The 20,095-nt window shown below is 40.7% G+C and overlaps 1 protein-coding gene across 2 annotated transcripts in view; it reads left to right on the plus strand.

The window, feature by feature from the left end:
• Nucleotides 1-342: 342 nt before the first annotated feature.
• The window catches only part of lef1 (lymphoid enhancer-binding factor 1), a 62,749-nt gene continuing 42,996 nt past the window's right edge, over nucleotides 343-20,095 (plus strand). For both annotated transcript variants that reach the window (XM_036574953.1, XM_036574954.1), the window contains exons 1-3: nucleotides 343-1,072; nucleotides 3,964-4,030; nucleotides 6,517-6,644. In XM_036574953.1, coding sequence (XP_036430846.1) covers nucleotides 857-1,072; nucleotides 3,964-4,030; nucleotides 6,517-6,644 — 411 coding nt within the window. In that variant the 5' untranslated portion in view covers nucleotides 343-856. The remainder of the gene's footprint in view (nucleotides 1,073-3,963; nucleotides 4,031-6,516; nucleotides 6,645-20,095) is intronic.

Raw genomic sequence — 20,095 nt, forward strand, 5'->3', positions numbered from 1 at the left:
CGGCTTTCATCTCTCTCTCCCTGCAGTCAGTGTGGGAGAGGAGAGGAGAGAAGAGGAGGAGAGGGAGGAGAGCAAAGCTAGGGTACACACACACTCTCTCTCTCTCACTCACACACACATTCACACACTCTCAGTCAGTCAGAGTGTGAGCAGCTCGAGAGTGAGGAGCGCGGCGGCTCCGGTCTGGACCTTCAGCAGCTTCGACGACCACGACCACGCGCGTTTTAACCGCTGTTTAAACGAAAAAAAACAAAACATTTCGAACTCTCGATATCGATTAAACAAGTCTGGTTTCTCTCCTCGTGGATCTCCTCTGAGACTGAAGAGCAACCAAACAAACTTCTCGTGCTTTGACTCCAGCGGAGACGCGCGAGCGTCTTGTTTTTCCGTTTGTTTCTGCGTCGACACGCGCTCGGTTTTCGCTTTTTTACGTTATCTGTGTCAGAACGTGTTGCGTTGTTTCGACATTTTTCGCTCAGGAGGATAATTTCGCACAGAACTGAGCAGGAAATACACATTTTTTGTAGCGGTGGTGACTCTGGCTTTAGCCTGGAGAGAGTGTTTATAAGTGCGAGTGAGTTTTTTTTTCTTTTTCTGCTTAAAAGTTTGATTTTTCTCTCAGAGCTTCAACGTCTGCTTAAAAAGAGAGATTGCATCTCAGTATTTCCTTCAGGGATTCGGGGCTTTCGTCCCACCACATACACACACTCACACTCTCTCTCTCTCACACACACACACACACACACACACACACTGAGCTCTCCTGTTGCTCCCCACGCGCTTCGTTCTCACGTGAAGTTTTTTTTAGGAGTGTTTTTTTTCTGAGGGGGATTTTTGGGGACGTTAGCGTGTTAGCATGCCCCAGCTAGCTGGAGGTGGTGGAGGTGGTGGAGGTGGAGATCCTGAGCTTTGCGCCACAGATGAAATGATCCCGTTCAAGGACGAAGGAGACCCGCAGAAAGAGCAGATCTTCGCCGAGATCAGCCACTCGGAGGAGGAAGGAGACCTAGCCGAGATCAAATCTTCTCTGGTCAACGAAACGGAGGGCAGTCCCAACAGCACCAACCACGATGTGAGTAAAGAAGAGATGGGCGAACGGGCTGCTGCCCAAAACTGCCTTCAGTTTACTGTAGACTTAGTATAGAAACAGTGTAGATTTCTTTAATCCCGTTATACACCAACTATATCACAGTAGCTCCTAAAAATCATTACGTATAACATCACAGTGCTCACAACTGTCAAAAGCTTCTTTAAATTAATATAGAATCACTTTAGATCTCCTTTATATCACTAGTGTCATCACTAAAATCATCCACTACACTACAGTCTTTTCACTATATGTGGCCTATCATTATTATTAATAATGTGCTTTTCTAGGTTTTTTAGTACCATCTTATTTACCACATTAAATTATTATAGAAGCAGTGTAGATTTCTTTAATCCCGTTTATTAAAAAATAATAAAAATACATAGAATAACAAATATAAGTGCCCCACAACTGTATTAAGCTTCCCTAAATTAATAATCACCTTAGATCTCCTGATTCCCTCTATACATTTACTAATATCAACCACTGCACTACACTGTTTATTCACTATATGTGGCCTATAATTATTATTATTAGTGCACTTTTGTAAGATTGTCAGAGGCATTTTGTTTTATTTAAAAAATAATGACCACTATACACGACCACTATCATTCCTTATAATAAACCACCTCTTCTGTATAATTAATATCAGCTTTTGACCAGTGGTATTGTGCCTGATAATACTTGTAATAATTACCTCTTCTCTAAATAATTACTCTTTGTTTTTTCTCCATGAGTCAAAGCAGAGAAACAGTTCACAGGTGTCTATTTAAAATTGTTTCTATACGTCACTGATTTCTTTACCTATAATGCACTGCATGTCCACTGTATAATCATTCTTAATATGTTTGACCACTGTCACCATTTCAGGCCTGTTTAAAATTGCCTCTGTACATCACCTTTATCTTTCAGTATTATAAACAAAGTGTCCCTTTAATATAGCCACCAACTGCTGCCCCACACTGCCTGAATATTTGCATCCACCACTGTAATCTAGTGTCGGTTCACTGTATGTGGCCTATAATAACTATTATTTCAAAGTTGTCTATCTAAACAGTTTAAAGGTGTCTTATTTAAAATACATTCTCACCATCGCTCACTACAATCCACTCCTTGTTCACTGTGAATAGCCAAGGACTGCTTCTTCAAACTGCTTCGGATTATATATAATCCCTCTATCCATCACCTTCTTTTGATGTGATCCGCTGCCTGTTCACGGTATATGCGGTTAACGTCAGTGTATTTTTTTTTCTTTGACCTGTACGATTTTCAGAGATATCAGATTTAAATTTGGTTGCATAACTGTTAGCAATACAACAGACAATTATTAGTAGTGGCCTCTTTGGCTACTGCATGTGTTCTCTTTCTTTTAGGAAAAAAAAGTGGTGTCCTATATAAAATACATCTTCACTCAATCCACTGCTTGCCCTATATTCCCTATAATTAATGAGCTAATAAGCTAAGCTAATTTCTATTTGAAATTGGTTGCAATATGAAGAGAATTCATATTTTTGCCTGTGGTTTGAAGACTGCAGGATGTCAAGAGTAGATTTGTTTTATTCTACAGTAGTGAATCACATCAAAATGAATCGAAATCAGAAGTTCTAAATAAATTAATAGTTTGTGCATTTTGGCCTCATTAAATATATATTTTCATTAGCTGAAAAATATCTTAATTCAGATTTTTTTATTCTGAAAACGAATTATAGTAATTATCATTTATCAATTTTTATGATTCTTATTTTTCTTTAAACAAAATCAATTTAATGTTGTTAATAATTTTAGATGAAATATTAGTTTAATCTACTGTACGGTTTATTTGACACTTTATGAAACAGTAGAGCATCTTCTGTTTTTTTGTGGAAATATTAATTACAGAGCCCCAGCTAGGCTTCTGATCTTCCCAACCGTGCCTTCCTAACTTCTCTTTCCATGCAACCACATTGTGATATTTCCCCCATGAACCATACAGAGTAGCCTGTGGACATTTTCGTGTCGCATCCCGTTTGAAAATCATTTTTCATTGGGATAAATTATTTTCATGGATTTTTCATGAAAAAGATGCATGAATGCAAATGATCAAGGCTGGCTTTCATGCATTCTGCCATCCTGCCCTAACTGGAGAATATGTACTTCTGGTTAGATCACTGCTCCTGTGATGCTGATATAAAGAATAAATTGTGGTATCATTATTTGTGAAGTTGCCCAAATGCTGATGTTTTGGTCACAAAATGAAAATCCTTTCACATGAATTCAGATGCAGAGTGCAGAGGGAAGCATGCCATATTTGGAGCTGAGCTTTATTAGCCGACGTTAATGAAATGCCTTCCCTCCTGGCATTCACGAAATTCAGGGTTAGGCAGTGACATGAGGAAGAATCAAGTGATGGGGTAAATGTTAATTGGGAATCCATTGCAGCTCCCTGACTCTGCTGGAAGGCACCCTGAGGGAGCTGCACTCCAAATCTAGTTTATTTTTCACTGCTTCCATGTTTAGAGAAAGTGTGAGATGCAGCATGCAGGCTTGCTTTAGATGTATTTATTTTTCACAGGTTTGTGATGGAAATGATCTCATCACAGGAAATATCAACAGTTTGAACTGGATTTCTGTAAGATTACTGTTTATGAAATATTCATAATAATCTGGCTCCTTATGGGCACGTCTTCTGATGGAGTGTATAACTTACTCTTAAAAGAAGCGATAACTGTCTATTATACAGGATAAAAGAAGTCAATACAAGTTATTCTCTCTCTCTCTCTCTCTCCCTCTCTCTATGTGCATCTCTCACTCTTCCTCTCTGCCCATGGTCTGTCTGATATATGCAGCATGAACTTGGCTAATCACCTCTCTCCTATTCCTTCATGTCTTTTTAACAGGCAGCTAGACAGTCCCAAATAACGCCAGATTCCTACCATGACAAACACAGAGAGCACCCAGATGATGGTAAGTAAGGTCTGGTGAAGTAAAGTTGTGCCTTTGTGTTTCATTGCAGAGATTTTATCGAAATGTAGAAAAGGATCAAATTAGTATTGCTGCTCAATGAAGACAATTTTTAGAGCAACTAAATAAATCTAAGATTAATCTTTTATTTACAAATTTAGCATCACATTGAACAAATATATTCCCACCTCTTCTCATTTGTTCGTTAAAAATAGCTTAATAAATTTAATCGAATGCTATCAGTTATTTAAATATTTTGATTTAGTCAGACGCTAAACTACTTAAATGTTGTTTGACAAGCCACTTAAATATTGCACATATGTTAGTATGGCATTCATTGCAAGTAAAAAGACTAGTTTCATGCAAAACGTAGGGATGCACAACGATCTCACAGTCATCTTGATTCAGCAGATAATAATAATGTTAAACAAAATTAATGACCATCGAATGGATGTTTAGATTGAACCGATGTTTTCTTACTAGTTACTGTGTTAAAATATTTCGTTTGTAAACCTGTACAAACACACATTTCTCTAATGCCAATACAGGTGATCTAGTCCTAATTTGTACATTTTACAAATGAATGTGTCTCAGCATCGACCGATTTGTTCATTCAAAGATTTAGTGCTGAAGTAGTAGAAGGCACGTGGCAGTGAGGTGGTCTAGCAGACTTGCCCCCACTCCCACTGACACACTGGCCTCCAAACACACACACGCTCCAGCGCTACTGTCAGGGACGTGTCGCTGCGGAGTTCGTTTGATCTTCAGTGATTGCTCGTCAGGCCGATGCTGGAATGGTGTGCCTCACAATAGAAGGGGCTTGTAGTCTTTTTTGTTCTGTGGCTGTTGTGAATAGCACACAGCACACCCCCTCTTTAAAGCAAGCAGATCAGTTTCTACGACCCGCCGTCAGTCTTCCCTACTGAGGGCGATGGGTGTGAGTGTGTATTTCTGTCTATTATTCTTTAGAAACCCCCCCTCCTCCCCGCCACCCCCACTGAATCACACACTCTTTCTCTTTCTTTCACACTGACACGAATACACACTTCGAGGACCTCAGTAAACAGTTGGGGGTCGTCTGTGTTTTCATACTTTGTGTGTGAAAGCGTGTGTTAATTGTTGCTAATTGGCACAGAGGGGCTCCATTGTCCTCCTGAAAAACAAGATTGTGCTCAGGAACAGTGGAAAGGGAAGGCTGGGGGTTGAAAGATGGCAATCTAGCCCTGTCAAACACGGTGCAGGACTTTAGTTTGAATAGATATTGTTGCTGTTAGAACAAAACCTTATATCTGCATTTTAATCATGTTTTACATGATTTGAAAATACCAGTTGCCTGTTACATTATGTAAATTTAATAATGAATGGGCCAATAGCAAAGGTCTGAAATTAAAGTTTTTTCCTTCTTTTTTTAAAGTTGCAATTTTGGGGATGTGAGGTTTCGTTCTGAGAGAAACAATTTACATGAAGAGTTTCGTTCCAAAATGTAATTCTGTTTATAACAATTTAGTGTATAACGAACTTTAGAAGAGAGTAATGGCTGACGGGTAGAGGAAAACACATTTTAATTTCTCTAATAAATGTGGTATAATCATAATATAGCATTTTATATTATTTGTATGTTTAAAGCTCACTCATATTATGGAAAAAAAATAATATTCTTGAAAGTGGTCTGTAATGCATTTTGGAACGAAACGCTACAGACACACGAAAAAAATCTTTATATTACTGCAATATGTTACAAAAAAAATATACACAGAAAATGTCAATATGATCAATGGTTAATATGTTACGTTAACACAAAAGTGCGTACAATCAAGACAATTGACATTAAAGTAAAAAAAAATTCTTATATAAGAATTCTTATTCTTTTATAAAATTACCACTGTGCAGATTTTGCTACAACGGCAACAATGTTAAACTAATACAAACATTGTAGATAAAATTTGAAACATATTTTGGGGTGCTGTGATTGATTTTACTGTTGTGTGGAATATTTTTCCAAAACATTATCATACATTTTTTAAATGTATTGCCAGTAGCGCCCTCTTAGCCATGTTTAAACATGTTTTGCGGCCACTTCTAGTGGAACTCCATAGGCATAAACAACATTGTGTCCATGGCTGGATGTCAACAATATATCAATATAATTAAGTACGTATCGTGGGGTTTCATTTTTGAAGTTTGTTGGGTTTAAATGGACACACTAGTAGTGTCTCATATAAAATTTTTGCTATCAAAAATTAAGTAGTCTTCTTTATTTGGCACAAATAAGGCCGGTTGTGCTTGCACTTCCTGCATCATCAGGATTCAAACTTGTAGTCATAATTCAAACAGCAAAAAAAAAAGACTTGAAACATGCAGCTGCTCGTTGGTCTGAAAATACTTTTGATACCACACTATGCTCCTCTAAGCTTGTTCTGCCGTAGTTTGTCATGATGATGAGACAGCCAATACCTACAGTGAACTAACCAAATCTGTTCCATTTTCAGGGAAGCTCCAGGACCTGTACAGCAAAGGGCATCCCTACCCAGGTTACCCCAGTTACATCATGATGACCAACATGAACAACGAACCCTACATGAGCAATGGTTCGCTCTCGCCGCCCATGCCCAGAACGGTGAGTAGTGCCTGGCCTGCCTCGGTGCTCTCTGGAGCTCCAGACTATGCACACATTATTACATGGTTCATTTTATAACCCATTCAGAGCTCTTCATTGTGATCATTTATTCACATGTTTTGAGATTGGACTAAGCCTTAGCTTTAAAGTTGCTCATTGACAACTTGTTTCCTGCCTGTTGTGACCAGTATCTTGGCAACATGATGAGTAGGGTGGGGGGTAATGGGGGTGAAGATTGTTGTCATACCAAACATACTTTCAACACAGTGCATATATGATTCCTGCTGTTTGTGATATGTTATGTAATGGCAGTCTTGAAATGTCAAGATTGGTAAATGCACTTCTGATACACCAAAATGGTCCCGTAGCTAAAAAACAAAATATTGCATTTTTAATTTGACGTTGTTTTTTACATAATGCTATGTGATATATCGATTATGCGAGCGTATCGTTATTGGTGTCGGGCAACAATATTCATTGTAAGCTTTAGCACTCGACAGATAACAAAACCTGGGTGCAGTCATTTGCAGACCCCTTCAGCAGATCATAAATTCGTAATACGTGAAAAAACAAAAACAGTACGTTTCCTTTCTGGACATCTGATTTCTGTCTGGCTAATGTTTTCAGTTCTGGGTATGATCCCCTTTGGTGTTATTTTAAGAGAAAAAAAACAAATGATTTAGTTAAGACATTCTTTTAGCATTTATCAGCACTTTATTATTGCAAATTATTAACAGCATTCAGTAGCAAGAGAAAGTACTTGGGAAGGATGGTGAGGGGTAGATGAGGAAATTGTGAAAATGTCTTACAAAATGTGCTTAAATATTCAGAGGAAAATCTTGTGATATCGAATTTTATCAATACCGCCTTGCGTTACTTTTACATAATGTCAGGTTATACAACCGTCACGTGGTGCGGTGACTTTCCTCTCGATTTGTTCTTTCTCCTTCTGCCTCTGTTGCAAATATTCAAAGGGAGAAACCCGAAAAAAGGAGGGAGAGCGATGGAGGACACGCTAGCAGCTGTCCACTCTAATCCTGTTTGGAGGTTTTTGTGTGGGGAAGGCTCCCTGTCTGCCAGTGGCCCCGTGCCGCCGCAGAACTGCACAGGAGCCCACAGACTGCTCCTCTCGACCATTGTTCACAGCTCCACTGTGTGTGTGTGTGTGTGTGTGTGTGTGTGTGTGTGTGTGTGTGAGTGAGTGAGTGATGATTCCCACCAGTACGCTGCGATACTTGTGTATTTGAGAGGATATTGGTATGTAAAGTCAGCTTAGCTGTACTGAAACGTTGTTATTGTTTTTCACCGAGAGCGTGTAGTCCTCTACGTTTCGGCTGGAGAACGCAGCAGCAGTCTTTTCAGACGTACGTCACAAGGAGCATTTTTCCGATGATGTGATGTAGGAAGCGTGGAGCACACACGCTGCCTCGGCTACCGTCACACGCTTTTCTGTGGCTTTGTGTTGTGTAAGGATGAGCTGTGTGGTTTTATTTTCTGTTTATTCCATAGGGCTGCATTACCACCATTATAATCAGGACAGTTACTCTGCAGCCTTAGATTTTAGGAGGAAATTGAAATTTGTTCTTTTGTTCCAGGAATTTGTCACTTTCTGTGACATACTGGTGTTTATTTATTTATTTATTTATTTATTTATTTATTTATTTATTTAGTACATTGCCCTTTTCACCTGTTGTCCAAATTGAGCAGCCAACATGTCAGACACGTATCTTTATATTCCAGCTGTTTGCTGCTGGACCTCAGCAATGCTAATGGCCTTTTTTGGGTGTGCATGTGTTTTCGTTCTCTCTCTTTTTTCTCTCTCTCTCTCTCGTCTCTCTCTCTCTCTCTCTCTCTCTCTCTCTCTCTCTCTCTCTCTCTCTCTCTCTCTCTCTTTTCCCTCATTCTCTTTCTGCTGTGGAGATCAAATATGCGGACACAGTATCTCCAAGGCCTGGGATCAGTTTTCGCAAAGATCAAAGGCAGCCTCTCTTTTCCCCCCTCCTTTTTTTTCTCCCCTTTCCTTTCATTCCCTGAAGTTTGGATTGATTTCCATTGGCCATGACATTCCAGTGCCTGACGCCCACCCAGTCGTGGGCCGGACGTTTTTTTTTTCCTGGTCAGCAGATTTGGGCTGCTGGTACCTAACAATGGTGGAGTCTGGGCGTGTTGGTTAGGCAGCTGGGTCTGTAACATTGGGAGCTGGCTGCAGTGACCCGCGCAGCTATTAACGTCCAGAGGACGTGATCCGCGGAGGCCGTACATGTTGCTCTGACGCAAGGCTTCTCTGATGTCCTGTTGAAGCCTTCTGGAAATGATATAAGGCCTTTTTTTCCAGATCGCCATCTAACTATAGGTCATCAAGGAACGTTTCCACGTGTATGTCAGACTGGTGGTGTTCATGCTGTAGCTTTTGAAGTTGTGTTTTGTTAACCTCGCTTTCAAGAAAACAGAATTGCTAAATAGTTTAAAGTGCAGAAATGCAAGCTTTTTCTCAGTTAATTATATCCTCTTCCTCACAGATGGGAAGTTTCATTTAGTATTAAATAACCGCTCGTTTTCTTGAAGCTGTTTTGTCAGTAGAATCTGAGGGAAGGAAGGAGGGAGAAAGAGAGAAGGAGGAAAAGCTTGAGAAGGGTGGTGAGGGGTTGGATTTCTGTTGGCTGTGTGCTCTGTTCCTGTTCCTTCGCCATGTGTGTTGCGAACGTTCAGCAGGAGGTCGCGTTGGGTTATTTAAAGAGATTTAAAGAGAAACGCTTCACGTTTCTTCTGAAGCCGCTGGCGGAAAGGCGGTGGCAGTGGAGTAGGAAAGCTTGGCAGCATGTCGGCATTCAGTCTGCACTCCTTTTCATCTTTTTTGCGCCTTGGAGGGACCTTTTTCGAAAAAGAAGTTACAAGTTCGGCCCATAATACATCAATTAGCAAACACCTTCCTACAGGAGCGATGCCAAAAGTCCTCCAGTGCATGCTGCATCCCCTGCTTCACTAATGGGCTTTCTGCTTTAAGTGTGGCGGCCTGATGTTGAGTCTTGCAACATTTCGGGGGGAAGTTGAATGGTAGCTTCGAAGCCTCTAACTTTTTTAATAGCACCAAATGGGAATTGGAAACTCAACCAGCAACACAAAAGGGAATGTGGTTGAATTATTAAACAGATTTTTACACCATTAAAGATGCCAGTAGTAAGACGTCCCTTGATGGAAATAACATGAAAATGTGGGGGAGTGCCGTGTGTTCTTTGTGAGCAGGCGAAGACCATTAGGGAGGATTCAGGAAAGTTATTCTGGCAGCAAATTCATACCAGTAGCCAGTATATAATGTTTCCAGTTAGGGATGGCATGATACCACTGCTGATACCGAAACCTTGAGAATTGGCTGATACTGATCTAATATACTTTTCTATTAAAAACTACTAAGCTTTCAGAGCTGTGTTTAAATTAAGCACTTCAATTAGGCACCTATAATTTTTCAACTATTTCTCTTCTGGCCCACAGGAAGAAATACACAGCTAACAATGTGAGTGTGTGCTGTTTCAGGCTAGATTTGTTACAGGTTTTGATCAGATTCATTGATTTTCTGCCAAAGTTTTGACCAAAAATAACAAAATTGTCCTACAATTAGGTATCTAGCACCCAAGAACTTCTCCGTTACAGGTTTGATACCACTTAAAAACATGACACGCCCTCACAGAATACATCAAAACAACAGAAGCAGAAAGGAAAGTCTCCTCTAGGACGCTAATGCCGCTTATAGCCTTCGTTTTTGAAATGAATTCATTGCCTTGGGTAACCAACTGTTAACCATTGAGGATGTCGAATTTCACGTTTATTTAACATGAGTTGTTTTCTTTTTTTTTGTTTTTCCTAGTTGATTTTTTGCTTTTCATTTTTTGGCTGAGTACGTCCAGAGTTTCAGTTTCACTTTCAGCCAGTAAGTTTCATTTCGGAATTAGCGTATTGTGGAAGTATCTTAAAGTATTAGGATGGGGTGGGCAGCATGGCGATATTCATTGTTATCGATAATAAATTGTCACGTCGTGGTTTGCTTTTCTGAGCATTGTGTGGATGTAATGAATTTGGTTCCATGCAGTATATGAGATATTAAATAATAACAAAAATAATTGTTTTCATAGTTTTTGTATTTTAAAATGTTTTTTTGTCTGTTCCAAGTCATCAAACTTCAGAAAAACCAAATATTGTTATACATATTGTGTGCAGTGAAAATGTCTCCTCATATTACTTTTCCATATCGCACACCCCTAGTTGGATGATGTAGCTTGCTGCATTAAATGTTACTGTAGTTGGTAGAATGGTACCTGAATGTGAGACTGTCCACTATGGCGGAAAGATGCTAGTGGATGTGCAGAGGCCATCCTCGTCCCTCCCCCACCACGACTGGCCGCTGGCGATAGAACGCACACACACTCACACTCGCACACTCTCCTTTGATGTGGGACGTGACGGATCTCTTCCTCAGCGTGGACGTGCCGTGGAATCACAACCCCCCCAAACCCCGACTTACCTAACGAGATTTAACACACTCTATGTCCTCCTCTGTGCCTGGGCCCCGCTCCGCCAGTGTCAGCAAACAACATTTCCCAGCAGCCCAGTGTCCAGTTAACTTCCTCAACACTGCTTGATATTGCTAATGCTTTTTCTTTACTGCTTTTTGGATGCTTTTGTGTCAGTAGTGATGTTTTTAGTATTGGTAGTGCTCATGTTTCTCGATGGCAAAGTTGTGGAGTTTTGTTCATATTTTCAAGTTTGGAAGTGGTAACTTAAAAGAAAACCCCAGGATTTTTTAACCTAATGTATATCTGGTACATAGAGCTGTAGCATATTGTTGCTGTCCAAAAAGGGTTTTTTTTTTTTGTTTGTTTGTTTTTTAAGTTTTTTGCAAAATTTGAGTTTAGCAACTGTTCTTTACGTTGTGTGAAAATTTCATTAAGATTGGGCCAATAGAAATGCTCCAGTACTCCAGTATTGCTTTGAATAAAACCTCTTTACATTAACTTATATTGAAAGTAAAGAACATTTTTATCTTCTCCGTTAAAGTTGCCATTTTGGAAATACTTGTTTTTCTTTGGACAGTGACGTTTTTACTATGATGGACAATAATTTCAACACATTTCCCTGCACGAACAGTAACAAACAGAAAATACATTGGTTTAAAAATCCTAATAACAGAATCCAGTGGGAAGTTGCTTGGTATACGGTCATATAATACAAACGTGGCAAATATAGAAGAGTATTCCTTTAAATCAGGCATTTTACATGACCTGCATTCAAGCATGTGGTCTCTAATATACATCAACAATCAACATGTCTGTTCAGCTCAACTGTTTCATTCCCCCTATTTAAGTTTTAGCCCGAGTTTCTTTTTTGACGCAGATTACTTATGTGCATGCAATATTACGACATGCACTTGGTACACATCCTCACTCACATAAGTAAAAAACAAAGTCATTTTACTGACAAGTGAAATGAGGTAGGACAAAATGTGGTGAGGTACAACACAGGCTGTTAATGGTAAATTTAGTGTAATGTGGCTGAGATGTAGTTTAATGCAGTTTAAATATAGTTCAATGCAGTTTGGATGTGGTTTCAGAGTGAATGCTGTTTTAGTGTAGTCTGGTAGGTCAGATATATAGCATGGATGTGAGCTGTAAACATTCTTTAGCATGTTATAGCCCTTTCTATCTTTGTTTCTCTCACATTACAGTAGCAATAAAGCCCCCACATGCACGCACATAGCCGGTGCGGAGGGTCATGGAGGCGACCGTGTCATCTGCTGAGCAGGTCTGAACACTGCCGTGGCTCAGAGACCTCACAGAGTGTGCGGCAGCCCGCAGGCCTTTGAAGTGCTGATACACGTTCAGGCTTCATAAACACAGCCATCGATACTCCGTCTACATCCAGCGCTAACCACTGCCCTATTGAATCCATGTGGCTGGCTTTGTGTGTGGGGGGTGAAAATAAGCTGGAATCATTTTTTCCCTCTTTCTTTATAATTTTTTTCATTAAAAGTGGTTTGAAATGTTTCTGTTAACAATGCCTTTCACCTGAGTGTTAGGGACTTTGCAGTTTGTATGTGGTCAGGTTGGCAGCGTCAATAGGAAAATAGGCTCCGGAACTCAAGGCAAAGGCCTGCTTCATTTAACCACTTCGTTAAACCACATCTTAATTATGTTAAACTATGTTTAAACTGCATTGAACTACTTGGCCGTGTTACATTGTATTGTAGCTACATTAAACTACGTCATAGCTGCATGTAGATTACATTTAAACTGCTCAGCACATTTAAACATGCTCTTCTTTAATTCTTTTATCTTTCATTCTTCATGTCTTTGTCTGCCCTTCTTTCTCTATTTTCATAATTTTCTCTTTTTTTTCTATTTCTTTCTTTCTTTTAGCAGTATTATTCATTTAGATTGAATTAGTCTGTCTTAGCATTAGTCTCTGTCAACATTTAGTCTACATTTAAACTGTGGCAATATACTACTTTTCCATTTCTGATACAGTATCGATATTAGAACTGTTTCAGCCTGGATTTGTTTCAAGACTGAATCGGATACTTGCGCTTTTTGCTGGCATTGGCTTAAAAACTATACCAACTGATACTGATTTGAGGTCTGCATAGCTATGAAATCGAAGTGTGAACCCAACCAATACCTATGACCTGACCCAACTAGGCCTGATTGATACTGCTAAATTTGAATCGCAAACCTGCTCATACAGCTGCCGAGCGGTTGCGGGCACGACCGACGTTTTTCTGTTTTGGACATCTGTGCTCATCAGTCCAATCTGGCTCTTGGAGAAATGCTAAGATGAGGCTGTGTGCTCAGTTTGACCCAGTATAGACTTAGTTTGGTAGCAGTAGCATTTTAGCCTCAGCATCTGCTCCCCGTCCCTCTCTCCTCACCTCTGCTCTCGAGGATGGAGGGAGTGTGCTGGAGTCTGAAAGGCGAGAGGCAGCTCCATGTTTTGTCTGCATGTGCTGTGGTTGTCATCGCGCCGCTCGTTGTTGTGACTCGGTGGCCTGTCGTGACCTTTTGCAGCGTCTGCTTTGCAAGTTTGTTGGTCAGGCCTAAGCATTCATGCTCCGTTTTGACTTTTTTCTTTTCTTTTTTTCTTTCCTCTACACTCGTCTGGTCCCTCTGTAACGTTTTGACAGTCGTTTCCTCAGATGACCTAAAATCCCATTCTCTGTTCATGTACTTCATATTGAAACAGTTGTCTGGTGCAAAGCTACATCCACTCTATATGACATTAACCCTCCTTTTGTGAGTCGTGCTTCTTGTACAAGGGAGAAAATTGTAAAATTGGGACGAGTTTGGCTTGTTTTGGTGATACTGTATTGTACGAGAAATGTCTGAACAAGAGAATATACTCTAGGTGCTGATCGTCAGATAGATAAAGCTGTGCTAGGAGAGAGAAGGTTGAGCTGTGGACTTGAAAAAGTGGTACTAATGCTGTCTGTGTGTGTGTGTGTGTGTGTGTGTGTGAGTGAGTGAAATCCCACCACACTTCTCCTCTGAACTTCACAGGCTGGAATAAGCAAGACCGTGTCCCCTCAGTGGCACAGCTGATCAATAGAGACTGTGTTGCACAAGGTTGAGGCTTTTCTTTTTTTACTCCTTTCTTTTTCAAAAGCTCATTATTTTTGTGTGAGTGTGAGAGAGAGAGAAAAAGAAAGAGGCTCGCCTGCTCTGTGGATCTGACAGCACTGAAGTATTCATGCCCCGTGTGCTGGAGGAGTTTGGTTTGGGTCTTGGCTGAGTTGCAGTACAAAGGGACGCTTTGCCACCAGGCTTTATTAGGCTGCCTCTTTAATGGATGTATGGATGCAGCTTTGTTTTGATTCTCTCGCTCTCTCGCTCTCTCTCACTGTACATCTCTTTTTCTCTACATCTTTCTCTCATCGCTCTCTCTCTCTCTCTCTCTCTCTCTCTCTCTCTCTCTCTCTCTCTCTCTCGCTCTCGCTTTCTCTCTCTCTGTCTCTATCTCTCATTTCGTCTGACCCCTCCAGCACATCCATGTATTTTTTTCTTCTCTGGCTTGCTTACTTTCATGCTTTTGTTCCTTCTTCACTTCTGTCCTTTCTTTCTTTCTTTGCCCTCTTTCTTTTTTATTGTCTTCTCATCTTGCCATTTCGTTTTCTTTCTTTCTTTCTTGTTCCCTCTTGCCTTCATTTTTTTTACTTCATTTTTATCTCTTTCGCTCTTTTGCTCTCTTTCATGCTCTCGCTTTCTCTCTCATTTCATCTGACCCCTCCAGCACATCCATGTTTTTTTTTTTCGTCTCTGGCTTGCTTGTTTTCATGCTTTCTTTCCTTCTTTATTTCTCTCCTTCTTTCTTTCTTTTTTATTGTATCTTCTCATCTTGCTCTTTCGTTCTTTCTTTCTTTCTGTTCTTGCCTTCATTTTTTTCTTTTTCATCTCTCTCTCTCTCTCTCTCTCTCTCTCTCTCTCTCTCTCTGGGTTTTGCTATCAACTCATTTTGTGTGGTCTCCACTATAAAAAACACCCTGTTCTCTTGAATGTGAAAAGAGCCTGTCTTTAATTTTTGGGAAACTCATAAAAGTTTGTCGCTCCTTTCATATCGGCCACAGAATTGAAAACAAATGCTCCCTTTTTTCCTCTTTCCTTTGAACTGCCCAATTATGGAGTTGTGAAAATAAAAATCACTCTGTCGATCTCTCTCTCTCTCTCTCTCTCTCTCTCTCTCTCTCTCTCTCTCTCTCTCTCTCTCTCTCTCTCTCTCTCTCTCTCTCTCAAAGAATGGCTTTGCCTTTCTTTCATACCTCACTCACCCCCCCTTCTCTCTCAGTCTTGTTTTGAAGAAATGGGGGGGGGATCACTGATGTCAAAGTCAAAACCAAGAGCATTAAGAAAACTGGCGAAATGCAATCCAGCTGCAATCCGACATGACGCTGGAAAATGGGGCTGAGGAGCAGAGAGGCTCGCCGTATTCCCAAAGCGCCGCACTGCTCCCGGCCTTGCCTTTGATCTCTTCAAAGCCTCCTGCCTCCGACTAGATGGAGAGTCTTGGCTGCTGTTCGTGCGTGAGAGAGAGAGAGAGAGGGTAGAGGGAGAGAGGGGAGGGGGGGAATTAGAATGGGGGGAAGGGAGGAGAGTTGTGTATGTTGGAAGGAGGATGAGGATGGGGGGAAGATGAGGAGAGAAAAAAAGAGGGCAAGAGAAAATGAGGAGGGGTGTCTTTTCCGTTCCAGGCTGAAATCAGTCAGAGCTCAGGAGTAATTATGTGTAATTCGGTGTGGCCTCAGATTAGTGCGTTTGTTACCTGAGCGCCTGCATCTCTCACCCTGCTGACGGGGACACCGGGCAGCGGAGCGAGGGAAGTAGGGAACAAGGGAGGGAGGGAGCGAGGGAGAGGTGTTGAAAAGCAGTCCATCCCGCTGCCGTCCAACAGAGCAGAAAATGGGGGCACAATGGGGTGATTACACTTGCAGATGTCCCTATAGTTACCACCAGTGATGTTTTGGAGGCGGGGGCGGCCTGATTGTCATGGAGCTAACGAGGCTCTGCAATTGAAAATTAGCCAGTTGGCTAACTCTGACACGCCATTGAGTTAATTAATGTGCATCATCCCTGATATATGAATAAATAAAATAAATAATGAAATACTAATTAATGTGCAAAGTGGCAGGGGATCTGCCCATCTTGTGCCATGTTTTTGATAACATAAATAAAATACACTGAACTGTTGCTGGGTGCGTGTTGGTCCCTCCCCAGTCCATCCAGTCCATCCAGCTCCATCTCCCCATCAAATTTGCAATGGTACAACAAAAAATACTTTATAGAACACTAGTATACGTAGCTATAAAGAGCACTACTTTAGGGACCATGATATAGAATGCTGTTGTAGGGAGCACTAAATAGTGCACTAGTATAGAGAGCAATGTTGAACACTATTGTAGGGGGCACTATAAAGAACGCTAATATAGGGAGCAATATAAAGCACTATTGTGGGGCACTATATAGAGCGTAGTTATTGGGAGCACTATATAGAACACTAGGGAGCAATATAGAACACTATATAGAACATTATTGTCAGGGCACTACATAATTAGAGGCAACGCTATATAAAACACTATGGGGAGCAATATAGAACACTTTATAGAGCACACTGTATAGAATGATATTATATGGAGAACTATATAGTCTGCTATTATAGTGAGTACTATATAGAACTTGCAGGGAATGCTGTATTGGACGCTATTATATGGAGTACTGTATAGGGCACTACTACAGGGAGCACTATGTAGAGCACTATTACAGGGAACAAAATATGTGATTCAAGTAAAAGAGGTCATGCAACAATATTACATGGGTTTATTTGTCACTCTGGGATATTGATGACATTCCATATCTGAGACAGTGCATTATGGATATGGATATTCCATGTCTACTAGGTTATTTTGTTTGTACACTACCTGTTGCGCTGTATTTTTGGATTGTAAGAGTGCACTGGACATTCTCCACTATGTTTTCAAAAAGCACCTAAAAATGGCGAACCTCCAAAATGCTTCTCTCTGTAGTGAATTGGCCGTAGTTTCGGACATCACCATGCTCAGTCGAAATGCACATGCGGTCCCATCTTTCCTGCTCTTGTTCTTCTGCTGTGGTTCCAAGCCCCGCCACCTCCTCTGACTGTTGCTATAAAAACTTTTGATAATTGGTGGTGCCTCTTCATGTAAGCCAATTGTTGATGAGGTTCATCAAGCAAATGGATGGCTTTGGCCCTTTGATGTGATCTTTGATCTCCTGAATGTCTGATTAACTTCTGTTTCAGCATTATTGAGCCCTGGCGTGGCGAGTTTTCTCTCATTCGCTAATTGATTTGGACCTGCATAAATCGTGCCTGGGCAATAAGGTCTAGAGTGTTTGGTCACAGGTTCATTCAGCAGTGAAGAGCCCTTCAGACATGCCTAGTGTTTCTCTGATAGGAGGCTGCATGCTGAGCTCCAGATGGGCTCTAGAAGGGCTCAGGACTGGCTAGACTTTCAGGTGATGGAGCTCAATTTATAGACTGGGAATTTTGTTCTGCCATTTAATTGTTACTTTCTACTGTTTGTTATACTGTTGTTTATTCTCTTCCTCACTCTCTCGCCCTCTGTCTCTCTCGCTAGCTCTCGCTCTCTCTTTGTTGCGCTCTCTCTCTCTGCTGATGTCACAGCTCAGGAGTTGAAGAGTGCGTCTCTTTGTTTACCCTCCTCAGTCATTTGATGCAAGATGATGAAACGCATAAAAGTATTCCGCAAGAATGTGTGTGCATTCGTGTGTGCGTGTGCGTGCATGTGCGCGTGTGTGCGTGTGTGTGTGTGTGTGTGTGTGTGTGTGTGTGTGTGTGTGTGTGTTCATCTGATCAGGCTGCTTTTGTGCTGCCCGGCTCTTTGATCCGGCGCTGCGGTGCTGTTAAAGGCATCTCTGTTTCTCAGGGGATGTGCAGATGTAATAAGGAAATTAGATTTGCTGCCTTGATAAGAGCAGTGTGGAAGATGTTGATGGTGGCGTTGTCTGCTGGCTCTAGTCAACAGGCCGTGTCAACACTGGAAATGGGAAACTTCCCTGGGCCCTGTTTGTGAGCCATATTGGTGAGGGGCAGACTTCCTGACAGCAGATGGACATAAGAGAGAGCGATCTAGCAACATGGCAGTACTTAAAGATTGATTGATTGATTGATTGATTGATTGATCGATCAAACACTGTATGTATTTCAATTGTTTGTTTTCTGGTGTTTTTGAACAAATTGGAATGAACAAAACCTGTTGGGGTCAAATAGTTGCTTACCCAAATGATGAGATGAAAATTGCATAGTAAGCTGACATTCAATGAGGTACTTATTACTATGCAGTTTATGCAGTTATGATACGCTGCCTGTTGTTCACAGGTTGTGTGTGTTTTTTTGTTTTTGTTTTTTTATTTATTATTTTTTTTTATATAATACATACATGCAGATATTCCTGAAGTACTGGACTTAGTGTATTCTGACTCGGATGATAAGTCACATTGCTGACCCCTAGTTGGGTGGAAGTTTTTGATATTTAGGTTGTGTGGCTTTATGTTGCAGGTGTGTATGAGTCACTTGTTCGCTCACACACACTCACTCAGCCAGGTGGAGCTTTTCATGTTCACTCAAAGCCTGGACATCAGAGAGCCCAGTGCCACTTTGAGCTACCTGCCTTCTCACACACACATGCGCGCACACACACACATCAAATATATCACATTGATCCAAGCTGCCCTCTCAGAAATTAAGTCAACCAAAACCTTGCCAGGGTTTTTCTTAGGGTTTTTCTTAGGCTTTTCTAGTCCTGCTAAAACAGTCCCAACACCACCCACACATTTCAGGATTTATCCTGCCTCGCTAATGTTGGGGTTGGCCTGTGTGAATTTCACACTGTAATGATATTTAACACACACACTGTCTTGCTTACTGCAGCTTCTGCAGAAACTAAGAAATGTTATGTCCAGGTTATTGAGCTGGTTTTACTTCTATTGTTTAAAAAATTAATTGTAAGTGATTCAGATGCATAAGCATAAGCCCGTGTTAATTTACTTACTGCTGTCTTGCTGCAGCATACTCAATACTTGTGGACAGAAAACCTGTTTGTATCATCCATGCGCACCTTTTCTACTGATTATGTTAACGGTCAAGTAATCAACCCATTAATTTTACCATTAATCGAGTAATCACTTTTAAAAAAAAAAGACAATAGAAATGCACTAAAATAGCAAACAAAAACAAACCCAGCATAACCGTTCAAAGATTCCAAAATATTTCATTCTGAAAAAATTAATTTTGCCTTTGAAATGAAGTACACAATATATTAAAACACTACATGGCAAAAAAAAAAGTGCACATTGTCGATGTCCTATCAAAATCTATAACTGGATCTTTTTTATGTTTTACCATTTGAGCACAGCAGCTGATAAACCCTTTATATAGTATGAACATTTAATAATGAATGGAGCAACAAAAATAAGAATTGTAAATGTACATAATAATCTTGGAAATTGCCAATTAGTCATGCAGAATTCATCAAGAAGGTGGTTGTGTGGGGTTTTTGTTTTTAAAATTAAAATCATGATGGCAAGATGATTATTGCTCACCAACATATATTCCCTCCTCAGTCCTCTCCCTTTATCTGCTTTTAAAATCATACGCTGGCCCATGAAGATGGGCCTTGCATGCATCCGCGTCCTTGAAACTGCCGTGCCTGGCCTCCTTTCGCGCAGGGCCACGTTTCGTTTGCTTTGGCCTCTAACAAGTCGCAGAGCCGCTCCTTCAAAAGTATCGGCTGGGGGAGGTGCTCCTCTAGTGTGTCGACTCAAGAGCTTGCTGAAGTGCTCCGTAGTCATACATGGGTGGGGAAAGCCATTTGTTCAAATAGAGCGTGTGTGTGTTCAGAGTAGAGGTTTTCACCGGATAAT

Source organism: Colossoma macropomum, unplaced genomic scaffold, assembly GCF_904425465.1.
Source record: "Colossoma macropomum unplaced genomic scaffold, Colossoma_macropomum, whole genome shotgun sequence".
Lineage (NCBI taxonomy): Eukaryota > Metazoa > Chordata > Actinopteri > Characiformes > Serrasalmidae > Colossoma > Colossoma macropomum.